General features: G+C 45.0%; 1 protein-coding gene across 1 annotated transcript in view; it reads right to left on the bottom strand.

Moving 5' to 3' along the window:
- Positions 1 to 22,430, bottom strand: part of LOC113974407 (peroxidasin-like) — a 45,081-nt gene that overhangs the window by 18,785 nt on the left and 3,866 nt on the right. Inside the window, exons 2-8 of the mRNA XM_027697505.1 lie at positions 16,254 to 16,325; positions 8,553 to 8,624; positions 8,232 to 8,303; positions 5,587 to 5,658; positions 4,002 to 4,073; positions 2,254 to 2,423; positions 47 to 164 (exon numbers count right to left, since the gene is read on the bottom strand). Of these exons, the coding sequence (XP_027553306.1) occupies positions 47 to 164; positions 2,254 to 2,423; positions 4,002 to 4,073; positions 5,587 to 5,658; positions 8,232 to 8,303; positions 8,553 to 8,624; positions 16,254 to 16,325 (648 nt within the window). The remainder of the gene's footprint in view (positions 1 to 46; positions 165 to 2,253; positions 2,424 to 4,001; positions 4,074 to 5,586; positions 5,659 to 8,231; positions 8,304 to 8,552; positions 8,625 to 16,253; positions 16,326 to 22,430) is intronic.

The raw sequence follows: 22,430 nt of genomic DNA, 5'->3' as shown, positions 1-22,430 counted from the left end.
CGCTTGAAAACCTTCGCCACCCCAGGGCTCATTGCGTGAGACTTACTTGTTGTGCAGCCAAATAATCGCAGGCTTTGGATTTCCTTCTGCCCTGCAGGTGAAATAAACTGTGTTTCCCAAGAGGACGTCGACGTCGTGGGGTTCTGAGGTTATTCGAGGCCTCTCTGCAAAACACCATTTGAACAGAACCCGGTCCAGAGCAGCACAAAACCACCTCCAACCCACCCGGGGCAGAGTGGGTCACACAACACCCATCCTGCAATGCCCCAAAACAGGCACCAGCAGAGCCCCAGGCACAACAGCGTCCACACAGAGTCACCCCAAAACTTCTCATTACCACCAAATGAGGGAATAGCGTCATTCATCTGAGCCTGCTAAAAGCCCTGGAGAATCACAGTGGTTGTTCCTATTCCCAGTTTGTTGGGCAGTGCATTAGCACCTCTGACAGCACTGAGAAAACCAGATCCGGCTGTACACTGGTTCTTCATAGCTGCCCCAAGAGTTGGCCCCTGTATCCCCCAAAATAAGCAAAGAAGTCAGTGGCATCCTCATTTGGGTTGTTTTTCTGTCCCTGGCAGCCTGCTGCTCTCAGCAACTGCCTGCTTCACCTGAACACGGTGCCAGCTCCCTGCCAACCACACCACATCCCTCCCAGCAGGATTTCATTCATTACATCCCTAATTCACCAGCCCTATCCAGCCAAGCCTTTCACTATGTGCTTCACTTTAAGATGTACTAAGCAAGTTAAACATTGAAAGGATGTGCTAAAATAGGGAGGAATTTATGTACAAGCCCTGCAGTGCTTGTTCTTGATTCAGGGAATGGTTACCCATTTAACAATCTACATTCTCACCAGCAATCCACTGAAACCAGATGGATTACTCCTAAGATTGAGAACCTGCCACCTCCTCCAGCGGAAGGTCAGTGTCCTTACTCCTTAGACCACAAGTCAGTGGCTCATGAACTGATCCCCACAGGCAACACCAGCGCAGACCGAGCCCAGCACAGCCCCGGAGTACAAGGTGCTGATCCAGTGCAGATTTGCCCCTCTGGCTCACATCTGCTCACAGCTGAGGGTCAAATGGTGCCAGCAGATTTCGGACTGACTCAGATATCAGCTGCCTGCATCGTTAGAGCTTTGTGCTGAATTATGGATCATTTGCCTTTCCCAGCTGGCACAACACCAGCGTGAAAACCCAGTGCCAGCAAAATCTTTCCACCAGGTGCTCTGGCTAATTTGACAGACATCCCACTGTGAGCCCATGCCTAAACCAGAACAAATTTGCACTAACAGCTGTACTGTGACACTGGGTGTGTGTCAGGGACAGCTTGTTGTGTGGCACAGCCACTCACAGCAGACCCCATTCCATGTGTCTCCAGCTGCTTTCCCTAGACCCTTCCTATTCCCTGCTCCCTTGAGGTCACAGAACCACTTGTGCCAATTCAACTCTTTGCATGGCTGTGCCCTAAATTAAGCTGTGAAATGGTCAAGACTTTTCAGAAAAAAATAATGAAATCATAGGAGAAAAGCTGAATTCAAGGGACAGCTCTTTGAAATCCAGCTGAGCTCACACATCTGACTCACAGCACAGCTGGACTGGCATATCCAGGAGGAACGTTCATGGCCAGCCTGGGTGAGTGGGAACTTCTCAAACTGATTCTACCAGCAGTGAAGTACCAGGGAATTACAATCAACATTGTGCCAACCTCTGCTTAAAAATCAGAATTTTGTCTTTTTCTATATAAAATATTTAACTTTGGAATTTTTCAGAACAAAAGCTAATTCTAAATTCTAAATTTAAAGAATAACAGCCTAACAAATGCCATACACTACACCAAACTCAAACACAGCACTCAGCTACGTATCTACCATGTGCTCCCGTAGGTTTCCAGTTGTGTTTCCAGCCAGCTGCAGCTCTCCCAGTGTTCCCCTTCTGCTCAGCCTAATGTGGGATATTTCCTCTGGTTACTGGCTTAGCCATGGATGGAGCAGATCCTTTACCATCCCTACTCTACCTAAAAGCCCAGGACAACACCTGCCAGCCAAAACAGAGCTGACTTCATGACCGCCAGCTTTCTCTGCATTATCCCAATAACTCCTGCAACCCCCCCTGGGATTTTCCCACTTCACCAGTAAAGGAGGAAGAAGGCGTGATGCTAGAGGGAGGAAAAGGGGTGGAGGAAGCAATTCCCAGACCAGAGCCCAGCTCCAGGGGCTGAGGGTGGCCGGTGGAGGGGTCTGGCCTGGCTCACCGCAGTTGAACTCCTGGGCAGTCAAGGTGACGATGGAGCGGCCGTGCAGGTCCCGAGGAGCCTCACAGGTGGCAGCTGTCTGGATGCTGCCCTGCTCAGCGTATTTCTTCAGCAGCTCAGCCAACCACATCAGGTCACAGTCACAAAACAAGGCGTTGGAGTCCAGCCGCCTGCAAGGGCCGAGGAAAAGGGCAGCTCATTTCCCGGCCTCCGACCGCTGCGCTGCCTCCTGGAGGCCAGGACACAGGAGGGGAACAGTCCTCGGGAGTGAAGGGGGCACCTGGTTGTTTTTCCCTGCATTTGATCATATCCCAAATAAAGTTTGAGGTATCTCATCCCTGCGACGGTTAAATAGGATGCTTATCCAAGCAGAAGGATTTAATTGAAAAACTAACATTACCCATTCCAGTTTCAAATGAAAATCATTCACTTAAACTGGATTATGAATTTTTGGCCTAATTTGAGGCAAAGAAAGACTCTGATATACTGGGTTTTCCCCCTGGAAATTTCAGCCTTTACTGAATTCTCTAAGAACAGCAGGTAACACTGACTCTGTTACAGCTTTCCATTTTCTTCTAGCCCCCAAAACCTCCCCCTTGTTTTTTGTGTGCACCAGACCAGTCCCTTTCTGTGACCAGCTGTGAGAGGTTGTAGCATTTCTGCACAACTATATGAACTTTTATTACTGCAACATAAGCCTGAACCACGTGGAATGGAGCTCCAGTGACCTCCCAGTGCACCCACCCTCTTTCCCTCCACTGACCTCATTCGTACGAGCAGTGCTATCCATAAGGATAAATAAGGACTACAGAGGGATTAGTTCATGCTTCCTTCCCCACTGACAGTTTTACAATCAATGGGTTTGAGCCATCCAAAAAAAAAAAAAAACCCAACAAAAAAACAACAAAACAATGGAAGAAAGGTCTAATGCTTTCAGGGTCACATATTTGAGAATGTGAGATTTCACACAAGGCCATGACAGAACATTTTATAGACATCCCAGCTTTTTCTCTGACACCTACAGACAGCATTTCACAAGTTTTTCCCTGTTAAAGAGAAGTGAAGCATTTTACCTGCTTGCAGAAATCACTGAGGGCTGCAGCGAGAAACATTATTTTATTGCACTTGAAAATCATGGCAGGACACCAAAATTCTCTACCTTTTGCATTTTTTTTCCCCCAAACACATCATAGAACTTGTTTCCAGAGATCATAAAACCAAAGCAAAGCTCTGGGGGTTTAAGCAAGAAAGAAGTAAGCTTAAGAGACGGCCAGGTTATGTGGGAAAAACACACTGGGGAATTCCTGCATGGAAGGAGAATCATGCACCTTGGCACCACTCTGATTATTTTCAATCTAGAAAACAAGCCTTTTCTTTTATGACTATGATTTTTCCTTCCATGTTAGATACTGATCTACAGACATGATCGAGGTCATATCCGTGACCTGCACTCTCTATATTTTTCAAGGATGTTTTACGGGGTCAGACCGTTGTGAAGACTTTCCAGGAACGCTCATTCCTGTGGCATTATTAAGCTGTAAGCTGATTATAATTAGCCACTAGAATAAAGAAACTTCTAACTGGTTAAATAAGCTTTCGGGTCCAACCAAAACTGTTTCATAAACTTAGCGGTGGTCTTAGAAGTGCAACAACTGAAAGCTTTGCCAACCAGGCACATTCTTCCTCGGGTCCTGGCCATCTGATCGAAGATAAACAAGTGCTCTTTGCAGGCAATGTTTTTTACTTACAGCCGTTTGAGGGATTCCAGTTGAGAGAATGTCCCTGGATGAATCCTGGAAATCTTGTTATTGTGCAAGAATCTGAAATGGGAGAAGCCAAGCCAAAACATTATTCAGTATTTGCACTACGGGGGTGACAACATCCCAGGTCAGAACTCAGTTTAACCGCAGCTCAGTTTTTGCATTCCGTGTTTGTTTCCATGAGCTGCAGGAATTTCACCCATTTGTGGGTACGATGCAATATGCCAAAGAGGAGAGCGGGTGTGGGCTGGAAAGGGTGACTCAAGATGTGATGTAACAGGTTTAATGGGAACCTTAAAGTTTCTCTGCAAAGGGAGGAGAAAGGGCACGAAATCCCAGGCCAGACACACCCTCTGTTTTCTGTGCCTGGGTCAGTTCCAGGGGGACCTTTTCTTTCCCCCCTGGCAGATGACATGACAACTTTACAAGGGCAGCCACTGGAGGATGGTTCCAGGAGAAGTTGGACAACTCATGCCTTAGACTCAGTGTTGTTATTAACCCAAACTCATGAGTAAATCTAATTCAGACAACAGCTGTCCAAGCTGGGCTTATCTCTGAACAAAACTGAGCAAAATTTTCATTTCTAGAGTCTTAGCCCACAGACAGCACTCCCCAGTTCTTAGGGAAAAACCCTGATTCCATGAAAATGCATCAGCGGGGAACAAGATGGGATAATTAACTTCCCATTCCCATAATGATGGGGAAATTTATTTTTGTTGGTTACAACTAAAACTAATAAGAGACCATTGATAAAAGACACGAAGCAAATTTTGGAGATGGTGAAACGGGAGAGAACACAAAAGCAGCACAGCTTGAGTGCAAATGTCTGCACACACACATGTGTGCACCCGAGTTCAGCCTGGTTGCTGACAAAACCAGGCTGACAAACCTTCCTTTAAAATTTAAATCCAGCATTTTTGTTGGATCAAATACAGTGACTGAGATCAGCCACACACTGATCCAGGTCTGAATTTTCCTAAGGGTGTGGGATCCCACAATTTTATTTCCCTGGCACATATGGATATAATGCACATTTCCACACAGCAGAGAAGGGTCTGCTGGTTTCTCCACGGAGCAGGAACACCACATGGTCTGTTGTCCTAGTGGCTACATTACTACTAGAAGCAATCCTGGGGAGCAGGAGACACAGGACTCCATTTCCTTACTGCTTTCAAGAAGGATGCGTGTTTTTCTTGTTAGATTTTTTTTCTGACTTTATCCCTTTTCCATCCCCTTTTTTTTTTGCACACTCTGCCCAGCAGTGACTAATGTTGCTGACCTTATGGTCAGAGAAAAATTTCACTTGGCTTGGCCAGCTCTAGGGCTTTCTGCAGATTTACCCCTGTTTAGATGGAAACCTGAACATAACATAAAAGGGGAAATTCCCTTCACATCCTCAGTCACCCATCTACTTGGCAAGTATGTAAAACCTCCTTCTTTAAAGAAGTTTCTTTTTGCATTTCCCTCCATTTTGAAGATCTCACTTCATGCTACCAAAACTGTTACACAAAAAGAAGGAGTTTTCCCTTCTCCTCACGCCCTTACTCCCAAGAAATGTCCTATCTTTACTTACAGCCTTTCAAGTTTAGGCAGGTCACTAAAAGTCTCCAGCTCCAGACTTTCCAGGTTGTTGAAATGCAGGTACCTGTCACACAGAAATCATACAGATTGCAATTTAAGAGACAGAAGATCTTCCCAGATCAATCCACCAATGCCCCCCCCGCTGGTCACCACACTGTCTCAGGGCAGATGTTGAGAAGCCAGAATCCACTTTAGTGTCTCCACTTTCCAGATGCAAACACAGTGGCCAACATGGCTTTTCCCTATCCTGTCAATTATTTACTCTGTCTCTTAATAAACTAAAACAGAGACAGAAAAAAAAAAAGGATAGATTTGCTGGTTTGTTTTCCCCTGAAGACCAAGACCACCATCACTGTGAACTGCCTGTTGCACTGTTCAGGGTCAGGAGGAAACTACTGCTCATGGAGACCCAGCAGCAGCTGCTCCCATCCAGGTATTGTACAGTAATTTTCCCTGTCTTTCCCAACATCTTCTTGGATTGTTGGGGAGGAAGACATGGCCTTACTACAAGGCACTTGTTCCCAGCCTGGGAATTGCAACAGTTCTGAGTGGAAAATGAGTTTGCTGGTGATTAATTTCTAGAAAAAGGTCCTGAGCAGCCTGATAAAACTTTGAAATTGGTCCTTGCTGAAGGTGAGACTAGAGACATCCAGAGGTCTTTTCCAGCTTGCATTTGTGTGTGGTTCTTACAGGGGCTCCCAGCACATGTATCCACCCAGCAGGAGCAGAAACATCTCCAAATGGCTGGTGTGGGGCTGTTGTGTTCTGTGGAGGGAAGGCACAGCCCCCAGAAACAGAGATGGTGCAGTCACCTGGAACACTTAGATCTAAACAGCACATCAGCAGAACAGCCCAGTTCTTGCTAACACAAGTTTATGGTTTTAGTTCCACTAAAACCTCAAGTGTGACCTGCTACTCCAGAGGCCTGGGAGACCTTGTGTCCCAGGTCACCCCTTGTCATCAGCAAAGCAAACCTGGGGTCTGCAGAGCAACTCACCACAATATCTGACACTTCTTGTTCTCATGAGCTGTGACATTCACCACCACAACTGACATGTTCCTGACCTTTAGATGCATTTCTCATGGTTCCAAAGTTGCCTAAACTCTTCCCTCTTATTTTACACAGGCATAAATTTCACAGCAGACACAGATTAATCACAGATCTACAAATACTCATTCTGCTATTGTAGCTGAATGCATTGAGAAATAATTGCCTAAGCCTCCACATGGCTGTTTGATTTGTAATGGAAGGATTCATGATAAATGGTCCAGTATCAGAGCGCAAACTGGGAGACGGTGACTCAGATTCTGCACTGGAGGGTCACAGTGGGGAAGAGATGTGCGTGCTCTAATCAGGCTCAGATGTCTGCTGAAAGTGCTTTGGACCTTGAGGAAACCATCTGATACTGCCCATCAATCGAGCTATACTTTTTCTTGAAAAGCTGGCTTGGGGGTGACAGGAAAATGGGGTAGAATTTGAGCAAAGCTAATTCTTCTGGAACTATGCCCGCCCAAGATTGAAAACAGATGGGACTTTCAGTGGGTTGTTTGTTGGTTTTGTGGTTTTGTTGGGTTTGTTTTTTTCTTTTATTCGTGACATCAAGTCTGGAACGCTCATTGTTGAAATACCCCTGCTGCCAGCACCAGCTCTCTAAGCTCAGCTTAGAGCCAGTTTCGGCTTCCTATATTTTCTCCCATGCATCCTTGCTCAGCTGGCTGATGAAAAACCATATTTTATACACACACACCCCCCTATTGTTAGGCTTGCCTGACACTTCCCATTTCCACTTCTGCTGTCAGCATGGAGAACAAGCTGGATCCTATCCCTTTTACGGCAAAATCTTTACTTACATTCCAGCCCTATAAACATTGTTGTTGGGGACAATGCACGAATCAGAATGGTTTCACCTTTAGTGCCTCGTCTTCAGTAAGGCAAATAATTCCTATAATTAAAATATTTAGGAAGAATAAATAATAAGGAAGAAATTCTTCCCTGTGAGGGTGGTGAGGCCCTTGAACAGGTTGCCCAGAGATGCTGTGGCTGCCCCATCCCTGGAAGTGTTCAAGGCCAGGTTGGAAGGCCATCACTTCTTTTGTTTGGATCCATCATTTTCCCCCATTGCAACGCCCAGATGCTTTACAGCATGTGAGCATCACCATCCTGGTAGCTCCCACAAATGCCTGTCTGCCCCAGCTCTCAGTTTGCACTTTATCCATTCCTTCCCAGCAAAGCTTTGGGTAAGAGAGAAACTCAAGCAGTCCCTCAATTTAAGTAAAGGGCCAGATCAGCCCTCTGCTCCTGGAGTCCCAGCAGACACAAACCCAGCAGGCCAGCTGCCTGCTGCTTCAGGCCACCCTGCAGACCCCTGTCTCTTCCCATCATAAGGTCCTTGGACATAAAGGGCATCAGAAGCACAGCTGGTTCTTCCTATGCTCCAGAGGTTTAGGATCAGAAAAAAACCTACAGGAAGAGACCTCAGTATTTACTAACCAAAATCAGTGCTGGGACCAACTGTTTTCAAATTAACCCAGTGGCAAATCTGGCTGATCAAACAGAAGCTTCATCCTACCCCTTCCTAAAGTGCCTGGTACTCTCCACATCTGGAAACACAGCAAGCAAGGTTCATCTGTACTTACAGCTGTTCCAGGGAATGGAGCCCGTGGAAGGCATGTTGCTGGATGCTCTGAATTTCGTTTTTATAAAGGTAGCTTTCAAAAGGAGAGAAAGGAAAAAGCATTAGGCCAACTCATCAGCAGCTGTGTTCTAAAAATACAAAGGAAACAATAATGAACCTCAAGTCGAAGCAGAGCTTGTCGATTGGATTCAAGGGCAATGTTTCATACCTGACGCTGACATTAACATCCAGGAACTCCAAACACAAAAAAATATGTCCTTGGCTGGCAAACATTAAAAGCGGGTTGGTAAATTTTAAAGTGGTTAAGAAAATACCAACTCACAGGTATTTCAGGTTCTCCAGATCTTCAAAGGATCTTCTCACAATTTGTTTTATCTGATTATTGTTCAGCAGCCTGTTCAAATCAAGAGAGAAAAATACAAGTGGTGAATTGAGCACATGTGAGATTTGTGGCTTTTCTGTTCTCGGATGCCCACTGAAAATTCCTGAGCTTGCTTGTCAGAGAATTTAAGATTTAAAGGGTTAGCAGATCAAAGTTTGTGTACTCACACCAGCCAAATCAATGAGAAGGTCTCTTACCCAGAGGTGCCAAGTGCTTCCAATATGTACAGTGTTCAAAGTCTTTTGCCACAGGCTTTTTGTTCAAACCACTTTTTGCCACAGTGGTTTTCAGCCCCAAGTTACAATTTTGGCCAGGAAAGGGATGAGGGGAAGGGAGACAGGCAGAAGGAGGCAGAAGGGAGGGGGATATTAAATCATTGCTGCCACTCTTGTACAACCACGTTGGTTTTTGGAGGTGCCTGGTTGTGTTCAACCTGGGAGCAGGGGAGTGCAGAGACAGTTTTTAAGAGTTCAAATGCATTTTAAAACACCAGCTCACACAGTGGAGTTATAGGAGCTATAAAATGGTAACAGCTTTGTTCTAATCACTTGGTAAACCAATATCTGCAAATGAGAAAGAAATAAATTCAGTTCTGACTCCTGAGGCTACTCAGAGACAGCCTCTTTCGATCTAGGGAGCCTTGTGCCAGATTTTAATAAAAAACCTATGGGCCACATCACATTGGAAAGCAATCTCTGACTTGTATGTGCAGTTGCCATGACTGTGCATGCAAATGATGGCCGGTGCCAAGGACCAGAAACAGCTCAGCCCTGTAAAGAACCACACTGTGCAGCAGTGGTAACCACACAGCTGAACGCTACAAAAGCCTCTTCTGCAGCCACTGCCAAGCCCAACACCGAGCAAAGACAATAAATCACTTATAAATAGCTCTTTAATATATGAATTTAGCTATTCATCGTGGCTGCCCAACCGCACTCCTGTGGGTCTGTCGCTGTGGTATCCCACTGATTGCAGATCTGGCGAAGCTCAGAGCTGGTGGAGTTTAGAGCTGAATAGCCCAGAGCGAGGATTTTACCAGCTACACTAATTTTTAAAATTCCTAAATGGGGTTGTGGATGGAGAGGAGAGATGTGACTGTGTGCTGCAAAGATTTCTTTTCCTACCATTGTAGGAAAAACTGCAATTCCCTCTGCGAGCAGCCAGACCTCACAACGCTGGGTCAAGTTTAATACATGCACTAAATGTGCATTTTCTATTTTACAAGCTGATTTTTGTGATAATTCTGCTCCTCAGGAATGACCTGCCACCAGGCAGCAGTTGAGAAGACAGTTCAGCACTTTCCCAGCAGTAAAGCCTAATCTTCTGTCCCACTTTTCCAGAGAAAATAGGGCAGCCAGCCTCTGTCATTACAAGCCAAGGTCTCCACCTGGGAAAAACAGTTGGTGCAGACAAATGATGGAGAGAAAAGACAAAGAGATGGGGAGAAATGGTAGAAAGCATGTGGGAAAAGAAGATGAAGATAAAATCAAATGCCTCAGGGATGACAGAAAAGATAAAAGATGACAGAAAAGATAAAAGATGACAGAAACACACGTGTGATGGCAGGTTCACAAGTTCCCACCAGGCACCTGAGTCACACCAGCTTTCTACCAGCTTGTTCTCAGGTGGAGAATTACATTAAGCACCCAAAAAGCACATGATAAACTCAAGTGCACAGAACTTTGGAAGTCAAATAATAAGGGTTTGAGAAAAACCTCATTATTCTTGATTTGACTGCCCTCCCTTGATCAGCTGCCCAGATGCCATGGATGTGGGTGCCACTACCAAACTGAACATCACCAGGGTTGGGGACAAGCAGCCTGAAGAGGTCAAGGCAGAAGGTTGCTGGAGAGTTCCTGCACAGGTGGGAGCAATGGCTCAATACACATGGCTGAGGTCAAACAGCCCAACTTCCCTCATAAGGAAGCAAAAATGAAGTCCTTGGAACACACCATCCTGCTTTGACAGCCAGCTCTGCTGAGTGGAAATACAGTCCCTGAACACCAACCCAAAGGTTTGTTTGGTGACTGAACACCCAAGGGCTGGAAATAACTGCCTGAGAGCAGTACAGGAGAGAGCTTTTGTCTATTTACCCACGGTACAAAGACAACACGGCCCAGCCGCGCCAGCTTCCTTCCCTGCCTCTATCAGCACACTTTCATCTTTGGCCAGGGCAGGACAAAGGTAGCTTGTTCTCTGCTATCTGATCCTTGGCCCCACTTCTGAGGGCATGATGGGCTGACAGGTGAGTGCCAGCACCAATGTCACTGCCATGGATGTGAGCACCTGGATCCTGCCACGCAACCGGCATCGGCTGCTCCCCCACAAGGGACAGGACACAGGTGAGCAGGTCCTGGAGCAGGGTCACACCAACAGCCTGAGCAGCCCCACACACCACCGTGCTCTGGACTCCTTTTCTGACCATTATCTCTTGTGCAAGGAGTTCAGACCAGGAGTTCAGACCGGGATTTCAAATTGCAACATGCTGTCTGACTGCATTTTGGGGCTATTTAAAAGCATTAACCTAGTCTGTTTTGTTGTCTTGGCTGTTTTGGACAGTGCAAGGGAGTGTAATCAGTGATGCAGCCAAATAAGACAAATTCTGGAAGTTCAGATGGCAAGCAGTCCACAGGCCTCTTATCTCATCGTCTGATACTTAGAAATTTGTTCATTGCCTGATTAAAGAATAAAAAAAGCATGGAAGAAGCCATCTCCGCTTCCTGTGTCAGGATTCCCCATTGTAATGGAAGGATAAGTCCTGGAAAACATTAGAAAGTGAGATAATTGATGAAGTCCATCACAGTCCACATATTCCAAAATTCTGCTTTCAGAGAAATCCATAGACAACACAGCACATCTGGCTCCTAGAAAGACTTTGGATGGCTTCTGCACAGCTGTCTGCTCCTTGACTCCTGTGCAATTCATCCAGGCAGAGAAATGTGCAAAATCCTGGCATGACCTGGCTACGGATCCCAGCTGCAATCCACAGCAAAAATGCCCAAATTCCTGCAAACCTTAGAGGATTGAAAGCTAAGATCTACTGCTAACCAGATCTGCTGGGAATAAATGCTCTGGCAGACAGAGGCTGGAAAGATCATTATCATTATTTTAAGCACACCCTGTAGCAAAACAGGCTAAATTAAAAGTATCAGAAGCACGTTTCCTAGCAAAATGACGTGGCATTTCCCTTCATGCCAGATGGTGAATTGGGCTCCAAATAAGTAGGTGTACTTAATCACACAGGTTTTACTCCTGAAAAAATCTTCTGGGATGTTTGAGATATACAAGCATGATGAGAACTGGCCCAGATTCACCAGAAAGAATATTTTACATTCAGTTTCCTTTAGGTTTTATGTCCTGACTGCCTCTTCCTTCTTCCCCACCCTCCCTCCAGGTTGCCAAGCACAGGCTTAACTTGCATTAAATGAGTCGTTTTCTGTTTTTTGAAAAATGTATTAAATGATGTGACAGTACAGAATTCAGACTCAAACCATGTACTCTTTCCTCTTTCTGTGTGACAAAACACATGCTACAGTCATTGTGACATAACAGCTATTTTTTTTCCTCACACCATTAACAGAAATCATCATGTAGTGCATTAAAAGGGGGAGAAAAAGTGAGTTTTATGTTCAACCGTGCATTCTCCCCTGTTGACAGAATGATCTGGAATAGCCATTTCCCACATTTGAGGAAGGAACTTTTATCCTGAGATCCAAGCAGACTCTGACATCCCCTCCTTGCTGTCAGGAGCACGTTCTCTCAAGAGCTACTGGAGGATAAAACACAGAGACTCCACGTTACTGCTGTTGTTCATCCTGAGACCCTTCCCAGGCATCTAGAGCAGAGCTGCAGGGCTCACCAGAAATGCCCTTTGCTCTCACCCAAGCAGCAAGAGAAATGTGATGTGAGCAATGGCACTGACAGGACAAAGGGGCAGGCAGAGGCACACACAGCGTGGTCTCCACAGGGTCCCTGTTCTCCTGGGTGCTCGTGCCTCAGGCAGAACAAAATACATGCTGGGGAAGTTGAGAATTACTGCTTTGGTCTCTGGGTTGGATGTTTCTAAAGATGATGCTGGAGAGACCCAAATAGCAGCAACCATTTGGCTGTGATGGTCTTGGTTTGAGAATACAGAGATGGATCAACTGGGTCACCATGGCAGAGTTCTGACTCTTGTGGGAACGTGTAAGGACCATCCCCACCCAAAGATGACCTAAAGGAGCAAAAACTGGAAAGCAATGAGAGGCTGTGCCTCACCATGAGCTTGTAGCGTGTTTGCTCTCTTTCTTCCACAGCCCAACACCTGCTCTGAGCTAATGTTGGCTTCAGTGATGCAGAGAGTGCTGGCAAACTCCAGCAAAACAGCTGTCCAGGAGCTGTGGTATTTTGTGGATGGCATACAAGAGGGGGTTTTGCCTCTTTCTCCCTTCTACTCTTTTTTTTTTTTCTTTTACCAAGGGGACATGTTAAGAGTTTAAAAATACACAAGGAGATCCTCACCAACACCTGCACAGGAACTCAGCAGAGGCAATAGGAAGGGATGAGGAAATCTTACAACTCTCTAAGACATTTAGCCCAAGAGGACTTCTCCAATGCACATAACATTGCAGAGAGCTAACAAGGAATCTCCCAGTGGTGCAGGATTTAGGATAACCTGTGGTGCTGTACCAGGAATCCCCAGCCAGAAACATACAGTGACTGTATCTCTTCCACAAAGAGGGTTTCTGTTTTTAATGTTAAAGTAGTGCTCTGTGATTTATCAAATCTCCCACACCAGGGAAAAGCAGAGAGGAGTCAGAGGAGGGTTTGAACTGTTGAACAGCCCCACTGGACACCCACACAGGCTCCCAGCTCACCTCCCTGCATCCAACGCAGGCTACAAAGGCTTCCTTATCAGGGTGGTTTACAAACTGTCAAACTTGGATATAGTACAGCCATCCTGCCCAAAAGGAGATGCAGAACAGAAGCTTCACCAGAATCTGCTGCCCTTCCTCTGCCTTTGTAGGAAAAAGCTCTTCAAAACACATTTATTTGCTTATGGAACATTTAAGTTCCCATGGCAGAAAGATGCAAGCTCAGAGCTCTGCACGTAGAACCTGAACCACTCTATCCTCCAAAGATCCCACTTCAAATTTTCTGGACAAACTTTCCCAGGAAGTCTCTCAGGGATTTTAAATGATTTATTCCCTTTATCACTTGAAGACCTGTCTAAGTCCTCAGGCGAAAGTTTACCATCTAAGCAGCATCAGCAGATTCTTCCAGTCTCATCAGTTTTGACGTGGGAATTGGCCAAACCAAAGTTCCTGGAGAGAAATTTGCTTCAGGAGTGAGAGGTCTGACATTCTCTCATTCAGTTATCAAGCTCCTCATCCTGGGAGTTAAATGCTACAAGTGTGAGAAGAACTGATTTTTCCAGTGTGCTGGCCAGACCAGGAAATACAACTGAGCATATGAAATACTATCTAAATGGAAATGTTTCCTTTACACATCCAGTTGATTTTGGGAATTCAAATATAAAAATGCGGGATTTTGTCAGAGCAGTGTTTCACCTAGGCCAGTATTCCAGCTCTGATGATGGCCATAGGACAGTATTTAGGAAAAGCAGGAGTGTCTGCCCACCATCTGTGAAAACACATTGTTCTTACTGCTCTGGCATCTGAAATCATGAGATCAGGGATGTTAGGGGGTACGTAACTGCCTTCAGTACCTGTTCATGGACTTGCTGTCCTTGAGGTCCCTGACCAGGAGAGTGTGGATGTAGAAAGGAAAAAGAACTGGACAAATTCATGGAGCATAAACAGGTATTACAGGGAGACAGGTCTTTCCTCTTCCATCAGGCTGTGTATCTATATCTGGCTTTATGCAGAGTGTCAGGAGTCAGAAAGACAGAAGCAGAAGTCTTGCACGTGTCAGAGACCTGCCCAGCCCAAGGCAAGGCAGGAAATGGGATCTCTTACAAAGCTCGGCAGGTTGGGGGGAGCATCTCTCCAAGTGAGGCCCTGCCAGCATCCTTATTTTCCCCAGGGTTCAGCTGAAACTCGCCTGGTGGTCCTGCAAGCTGCCTGCCAAACATCTGCCTGGATCACACAGGGATGACATCATCTGGAACTGCTTGTTTCCTCGACTCAGGAGAGCTTCAGGGGTGGAAGAGCAGGGCTGGAGATCAAGAGACCTCAGGAGAGCTTTGTGATAAGGTAAAACCCTATGGACTCAGACTCTACTTTCCCTCTACATACTTTAGTCTCATTCATCACCCTATCTGACCCCATCTCAAATGACAGAAATCCACCCAAAGCATCCTTTCCATCTATTATTTTTGGCAATTAAGTACCACACGGTGCTGTTTGAGAGACTAACATGGGCTGTTCTGGTGCTGTGGATGAACAGCATCATTGGTAATAAAGCTTTTGACCAGCCTACTAGTGGACCACCTGTCTTATAAGCAGGGGTCTGGGCCACAATCAGGGTACTTTGAAGCGTCCTGCAGTCATGGCTTGGCCAATCAGTCCCACACACAGAGTGGAACAATCTTCAGCAAATTTTGATTTTTAGAAGATAACTATTGAACAGGTCTCTATGATAAAGTCCTGTTGTATTACCACTCTTCCTAAACTACTCACAATTAACTACTTAACAATTGAATGCCTTTTTGCCCAGGTCTTCCTTCCTTCAGCTCTGCCACCTTCACAGGATCAGGGATTTCAGATCACTCAAGGTATGACAGCAAAAAAGCAACCTGGACTTTCTCTTACCATTTGGGACCATGAGTGTACAAATGTCTGTCGTGCAGTGCAGGTTCCCAAACAAGCTGGTTTGCCTCACTGAGGAATTCCAGCTTGGACCTGGAAATCCCATGGCTGTTAGCACCGTGTTACAGCTCAGATAATTGGATCTGAGTCTCAACAGCTCAACTACATCCACACAGTGCTGTGCTGACACAGCTTCTGGTTCTGATTTGGGAGCTGGTGTGTTTTCAGCTTCTTGGCTACAGGGTGCAGATTTACTCAGATCTGCCTTCAAACCCTGCAGCAGCAAGAACAAGCAAAGGCTCCCATGATTTCCTTTGAGAAGAGTGAAAAGCTCGTTAGTAGAGTTGTACATCAATGTGAGTGAGGGATGAAAGACTGGAGGAACTGCTTTCTACTCCCATTCCTACCTGGAGTAGGGTAGGTGTAGGCATCTATTCCAGGGCAAGGCATAGGGACAAGGTGGCATTTGAAAGATGCTCTCTCACTTCAATCAAACTCACATAGAGCAACTTATGTGGTTCCTGCATTCAAATAGGCCATAGGAAAGAGGAAGCTTTTAATAAATCCCTTCACTATTTTGCTTCCAGGTCATAGCTTCTTTTATGAGCTACTCTAAGGCCATACCTGCCCAAACATCCTCAGTTAGTACTAGAATGCATCAGATTTTTAATTAAAACAGAGGTTAATTGTGAAAAATGAAAGTTATTAAATGGCATGTTTAATTAAAAAATCTAAGAAACATGACCCAGAGTAGGACAGAGAGAATTTTAAAGCTTTAGTTGGATATGCACAATTTGATTGAAATAACTAAAAGCCCAAGGGCACCTTTAAATAGCTACAGGGGACAGTACCAACACAAGTAATAAATGGACATGCTCAGAGTGGAACTTACAGTGTGTTGAGGTTCTTCAGTCTTCTGAAGGCTCCAGGTTGTATCTCCTTGATGTGGTTGAAGCGTAAATCTCTAAAAGCAGAACACATAAACAAGCCATTAGCAATCAGCATCATCCCCATGAGGAAGGGAGGAGGGCTGCTGGGAGGGTCTATCACACCAGGCCTACATCAACAGGAAAAATGGAGACAAAGACCAGGGAACAGAGTGGAGAAGGGGTGGCAACAATGGTTGGGGTTCTGCTCTTGTCTGCAGTGAGCTGGGACAAGCCTACATTGAGAAAATTCAATAGTCTAATTTCACAGAAAACTAAACACTGAAAGGACTCAGGTGATCATTTCCACGAGCAGCAGAAAAGGTCTGCAGCAAAACACCCCAAGTTCAAGTGCAATTACACTTGCATCTCATACTAATTTTTAAGGGAACACTCATCATCACATGGACCCGTATTTTAGCTCCCTAGCAAAACTATCTTTGCCCTAAAATGGTTAAATCTGCTCAAATAACCTCATATAATAAGCATTTCCCATTTTGCTCCACAATGCTCCAAGACTCACAACAGCTTATCGCTGCCTGCATTTCAAATTTGTGCCAACTTCAATTAGAATTACTGGACCCCAGGGGATTCTGGCAATTTCCAAGGGCTGCCCACGGAACTACATCAACTTGGAACCCTAAAACATGGGGTTTGGATTGCTAATGAGATAATAAAATAAGAGCTAAGTGGTTTAACCTGGTTAACCAAGTAGAAACACTTCTATAGGGACTGTGCATTGATTTGGCACCTCGCACGGCCCAGTGTATTATAACAAATCACAGAAGGCTGACAAATGGGGTTTGCTGCAAGTTTCTGTCCAAAGCAAAACAATGAAGTAGATTTTTTAATCCTACACTGCTTGATCTATCCCATTTAGAGAACACACAGCTATTTTTCAGTTTAAGGCAGCCTTTTAAGGGCATTTGCTTTAAGAGGAAAAATACACGAGTTGCCCGTCATTCTAGTGATAACTTACACATGGAAGCAGAGTTTAAAATAATAATTCTACAAATAGCTACAAGTTCAACACTTATTTTTAGACAGGCATCAACAAGAATCGTGGCCTTTATAAAATTCAGATTAGAAAGAGGTGCAGTCCTTGCAGGTGAGCCCAAAGTGACAGGGAGGACCTGGGGGGGCTGAAACAGCTTTGAGCAAGTACTTGGAAAGAGGTTACACAATAAGTAAAGCTGATTTTATTTTAAGATCATAGAATCACAGACTGGTTTGAGTTGGAAAGGACCTTGAAGATCATCCAGTCCCACCCCCTGCCATGGGCAGGGACACCTTCCACTAGCCCAGGTTGCTCCAAACCCTGTCCAACCTGGCCTTGAACACTTCCAGGGATGAGGCAGCCACAGCTTCTCTGGGCAACCTGTCCAGGGCCTCCCCACCCTCTCAGGGAAGAATTTCTTCCTAACACCTAATCTAAACCTGACTTCTTTCAGTTTAAAACCATAGTCCCATGATGTAATGTTTCTTAATAATACAGTCCCATGATGTAATGTTTCTTAATTTGCAAACTTGATAGTTTGCAAAACTAGTTCTTTTACATCAAAAAATGCACAATAATTTTCTTACTTTTTAGGCAGAAAATGCATGGCAATTTTACTCGCATTACACTGAAATATTAAATCTCTGCCTTGTTACCCCTTTGTTATTAGTGAATGCAACAGAACACAGGCAAGTGGACATTGTCTTTTCTGTTGTGTTTTTCCTTTAACTTTTCCACCTTGACCAAAGGAATCAGAAGACTGATACAGGAAGAAATCTTTCCCCTCTCTTGGTGGTAAGTATTGCACACAAAAGAGTTAGAGTGCAGAAAGAAACACAGCTTCACAGTATTTCAAGAAAATGTTTCTAATTGTAATTCACCAGCTCTGTTTGTCCACTGCAAACTGCAGTCCCAAAGGATCATCCTTTGGAACTGTAGTTTTTAACTTCACCTTTGACATTTTCAGGTGTGTTTGGCTTTATTTGCATTGCTGCAAATGTGTGTTTCTTGTCCTTCTTCTTGGAAGGAGTTACACATCCTTCTTCCCTGATGATGTGAATTTGAAGGTGTCTTTACAGAGTTTTCAAGGGAATGACTGACACCATAAAGGCAAATACAATTAAACACTGGCAGCACTGATAGCACAATGTGCTGCCTGTTCTCCATGGCCTCACTAAAAGGAAATGAGGAAAGACTAGACCATGAAAAAAGGTGAAGAAATACAAACTTGATTTATACACTGCAGCGCACAGATACCAACTCTGCCTGCCCTGGGGGGTTGTAAAGGGCTGTGTAATTAGTCCAGGCAGCTGGCTACAGGTAATAGGGAACATTACAAGTCCATGGAAGGAATACACAGGGGTCAGGGCTGGAGCTGTTGATGCTCATGGAAGGCAGCAGGGAGCAGGCAGTGAAGTGTAAAATACCACTTTGGGTCACAGGCTGCAGGCGGGGAAAAAAACCCTACGACTATTGTAATGACCAAAGACAACTGCAATCCTTCCCAGCCCTCCTTCACACTGAGGCACTCAGCTCCCACAGCTGAAACAAAAAGCAAAAGCCAGAATGACAGGTAAGAGAGAACACCTCTGAAAACACAGGAAAAAATAAACCACTAATGTAGATGTCCTTGAGTAGCCAAGAAAGTCCTTGGAGATGCAGAGGAACCTAAATCTTCCTCTTTACCATGTAAAAACCCCAACACTTTGGCTCATCCACAGTGTTTTCTCTCCAGACCTTGCCTTAGCCTAAAGCACCACTGGCAATGAATGTCATGGAGGGCTGCACTGGGAATTTCCTGGCTTGCCTGTATTTGATTGAGAACATTCCCTACAGAGTTTGCCTCCTCTTACACAGAAACACTTGTTTCTCTCTATTCCCAGGGCGCTTATTCTGGAAATTTACATTTCTTTTCACGAACAAGTGTGCTTTTCACAGGGACCCACACAGCTTCTCCCATGCCCAGCTGCTTCCAGCTGCCCTGTGCACCAGCAGCTGGGCTCCCTCGCTCCTGCCTGCTTCTTTCTACCTGGGAATTTGCAAAATGGGGAGAAAAGAATAATCCCTTGTGATTTAACTCTCTCCCATGTTTTCAAGGCCTGCAGTCTGGGATTACAAGATACCTTCCCACAAGGAACAAAGGGAATATCTGCTGCTAAAAGATCCCAGATTCTCTTCTACCTTCACACACACAGAGTGCTCACTGGAGGCCTGGGACAGCAGCTGTCCTGGGTCACCCAATACTGATCCCTCCGGACAACAACAGCTTGACTGGCTCAGCAGAAAATCTCACCAAACCCTTGTGCCAAAGCACCACAGCTCTGACAGGAAAGTGAGCTGGAATACCTGGATAATCTGGGATCTGCTACAGAAATAACTCGCCTTTTCTGAATTTGGGAACTCAATCCCATTATAGAGGTACACAGAAGGCGAGAACTTGCAAATGCATTGGGAAATGGGTCTTGACAGAAAGACACTCCAATCTGTCTGAGGCTCTCAGCTGCTGTGAGAACAATCATCCCTGCAAGCACTGTGTGAAATAATTATCAGTGATTAGCATATAAAACAATCAATGGCTTTTACAAGAAACTTCCATTTCTGTTTAACCTATTTAGGCTTTCACAGACTCATGTATTACTATGTTAACTAAGCAGATAATTAGCTACAAAAGGCATTTTACTGCAGTTCCATGGAAATTACTGGGTTGGTTTCATCGAAGCATCCTTTGTGCACAGCAGTAATGCTGACAGTTCTGGAGCATTTCACCCAGAACTGGTTGGTAAGTGGCAGCCACACAATCATTACCAACAATGACACAGAGAGTAAAGGTGGTTTTACAGAGGCAAGATGCTGAGGTTCCTACCAGTGTCTCCTGAGGAAGCCAAGGTGTGAAAGACATCCTAAACACATCCTAAAAATATCCTATAAGTCAAGTTTCCATATATAAGAAGAATCAGAACATTTACCAGAAAAATGCTCGTTTCTCTTGCTTATCTGCAGAACATCAGAGTCAGCTCTGCAGGTTCCCCCATCCTGCCAAAATACTCCAGTCCTGGCAAGAAGGAAAAACTGCCTTGCTGAGATGGAAATGAAGTCTTCCAGACTCACTGTCATCAGCTCCCAAACTCAGGAATGTCCCTCTCCCACACGAGTCCCCAAATGGCTTTAATAAATGACAGCCTTCATCTCCCAGTCCCTACATGGACAGCTGAGCGCTGCCATCTCTGCAAGGCAGATGAGGAGACCACGGGGAGGCTCAGGGCTGGGGGCTTTTCCAAGTCCTGGCTATTTTGGGGTGTACCAGCTCAAGACATTAAGATTTGACTGTTCAAAGAGTGAAGAGGAAGGAAAATATGTTCAGCATGGAAATACAAGTAAACGAGATGACAGGATCATGGTTGAAACAGTAGAGAGCGAGCAGATGCAGGGCTGTGGTTCCTTGCTACACTGCCACACCACTTATATTTTGAAGTTTTAGGGGATGGCAACACTAGATTTTAATTAAGAAATTACCACAGGCATTCCTGAACGCAGCTTTTTAAGATTTCAGCTCCCACAAACAGGAGTCAGATTTTCAAAAGGGCTCCCTCTGCGTCACAGTCCAGCAGCCAGTCTATCAAGCTGGTTTGATCCCACATTTTCTGGCATGTAAGCTGCTGGGAATGCTATGCTTCAGAGCCTGGCCTGGAAGGCAGTGCCAGGGCAGGAGGCATCTGCTGGTGCCTCATCCCTGGTGGAATCATTTCAACTGACACGTGGCATCCCTTTAGCTCCTGCCAGCAGGACAGGAGCAAGGAACACCTCCAATGCATAGTTTTGGTCCTGAACACATATTCAAGAAGGAAGACTATAAAACAAATTATTGAGGTCATCAATCTTAGATAATTTGAGCTATTATTTATTAACAGTGAGTAAGGAGTTTAGGGTCTGATCCTACTTAAACCAGCTGAGTCTATTCTTGAGCATTCCTGGCACCCAGGAGCAGGACTCTCTTAACCTAATGCCTATTTCCTTTGAACCATCTAGTCAAGATATTTCCCATATCAGATGAAGACAAACTTCCCTCCTTCTGAAGTGTGTTCTGACCCTGATCCAGAGGAAGTAAAAGAAACTCTTTAATATGCAGGATAGGTGTTGGTCTTCTGCTTTTTTAAGAGCATGATCATTAAAATTTTTATCCAGAATACACACACAATTCTTCCTTAAAAAGCAGATGATAAAATCCCAGTATATCTATGGAGAGAAGGATGTAGTGAGGGCAATGAAAATACAAATAACTCAAGTGGGAACCTGATGCTGAAGCACTGGGAAGTTCAGTGAAGGCAGGATTCCAAACACTTAAGATAGCTACAATCACAAGAGTTAGGATGCTTTCATCGCAAGATGCTGGAATGTTTCTAGAAGGAAAACATGTTTTAAGCGCCTTCCCTCCCCATTTTCCTTCCGATGAACGTACTTCTATGAATAGAAGATACAGAAGATTTTGGTCACCTCTGAAAGGTTTAATAAGGATTAAATTCTGCAGTGAAAGAAGCCAGAAAGAGATCCCACCTGGCACATGCAGAATGTGTGGGTGTGTGTTTAATGGCTGCATATAAGACCATCACACACTGAGGAAATGAGTAATCCATTCTTCAACCCAAAACACACGACAGAGACCACAATGGGAGCAGCATTTCCAAGAACTCATTTGCTCAGTAAACCTTTCCCCAACAAATGTATAAAATTCCCTCTCAAAACTATGCTCATTAACAGCCTAAGAGAGATACACCCTGTCCTACTCCAGCCTTCCTTCTGCGGGAGGAAGAGAGGAACTGAGCAGCCACCAAACAATAAGCACAATGATGAAGGGAAACAAAACTTGTAAGCTGGCCATGCTTACACTGCCCAATTAGCAGCCAGGTCTGTGAACAACTGGGTCACCTTCAGTTCATGCCAGCAATGTGCTCAGATCCCAGATCCTGCCCCGTCTTTGCCTGTGCCCTCAGCTATGTTTCTCTAGCAGGACTCATTCATTATGTGCTCTGCATAATGCAGAAAGGAGAATAACCCATGGATAATTGGATTGCAATCCATTAGCTGCCAGCCAGAGGGGAACTTCTTTCCATGGATTTCTTCCACTCGTGCCCACACGTTTCAAAGCTTA

This window comes from Neopelma chrysocephalum, unplaced genomic scaffold, assembly GCF_003984885.1.
Source record: "Neopelma chrysocephalum unplaced genomic scaffold, ASM398488v2 Primary Assembly neopelma1_119, whole genome shotgun sequence".
Taxonomy (NCBI): domain Eukaryota; kingdom Metazoa; phylum Chordata; class Aves; order Passeriformes; family Pipridae; genus Neopelma; species Neopelma chrysocephalum.
Note: the sequence above shows the minus strand (reverse complement) of the source record. Positions and strands in the feature narration are given on the sequence as shown.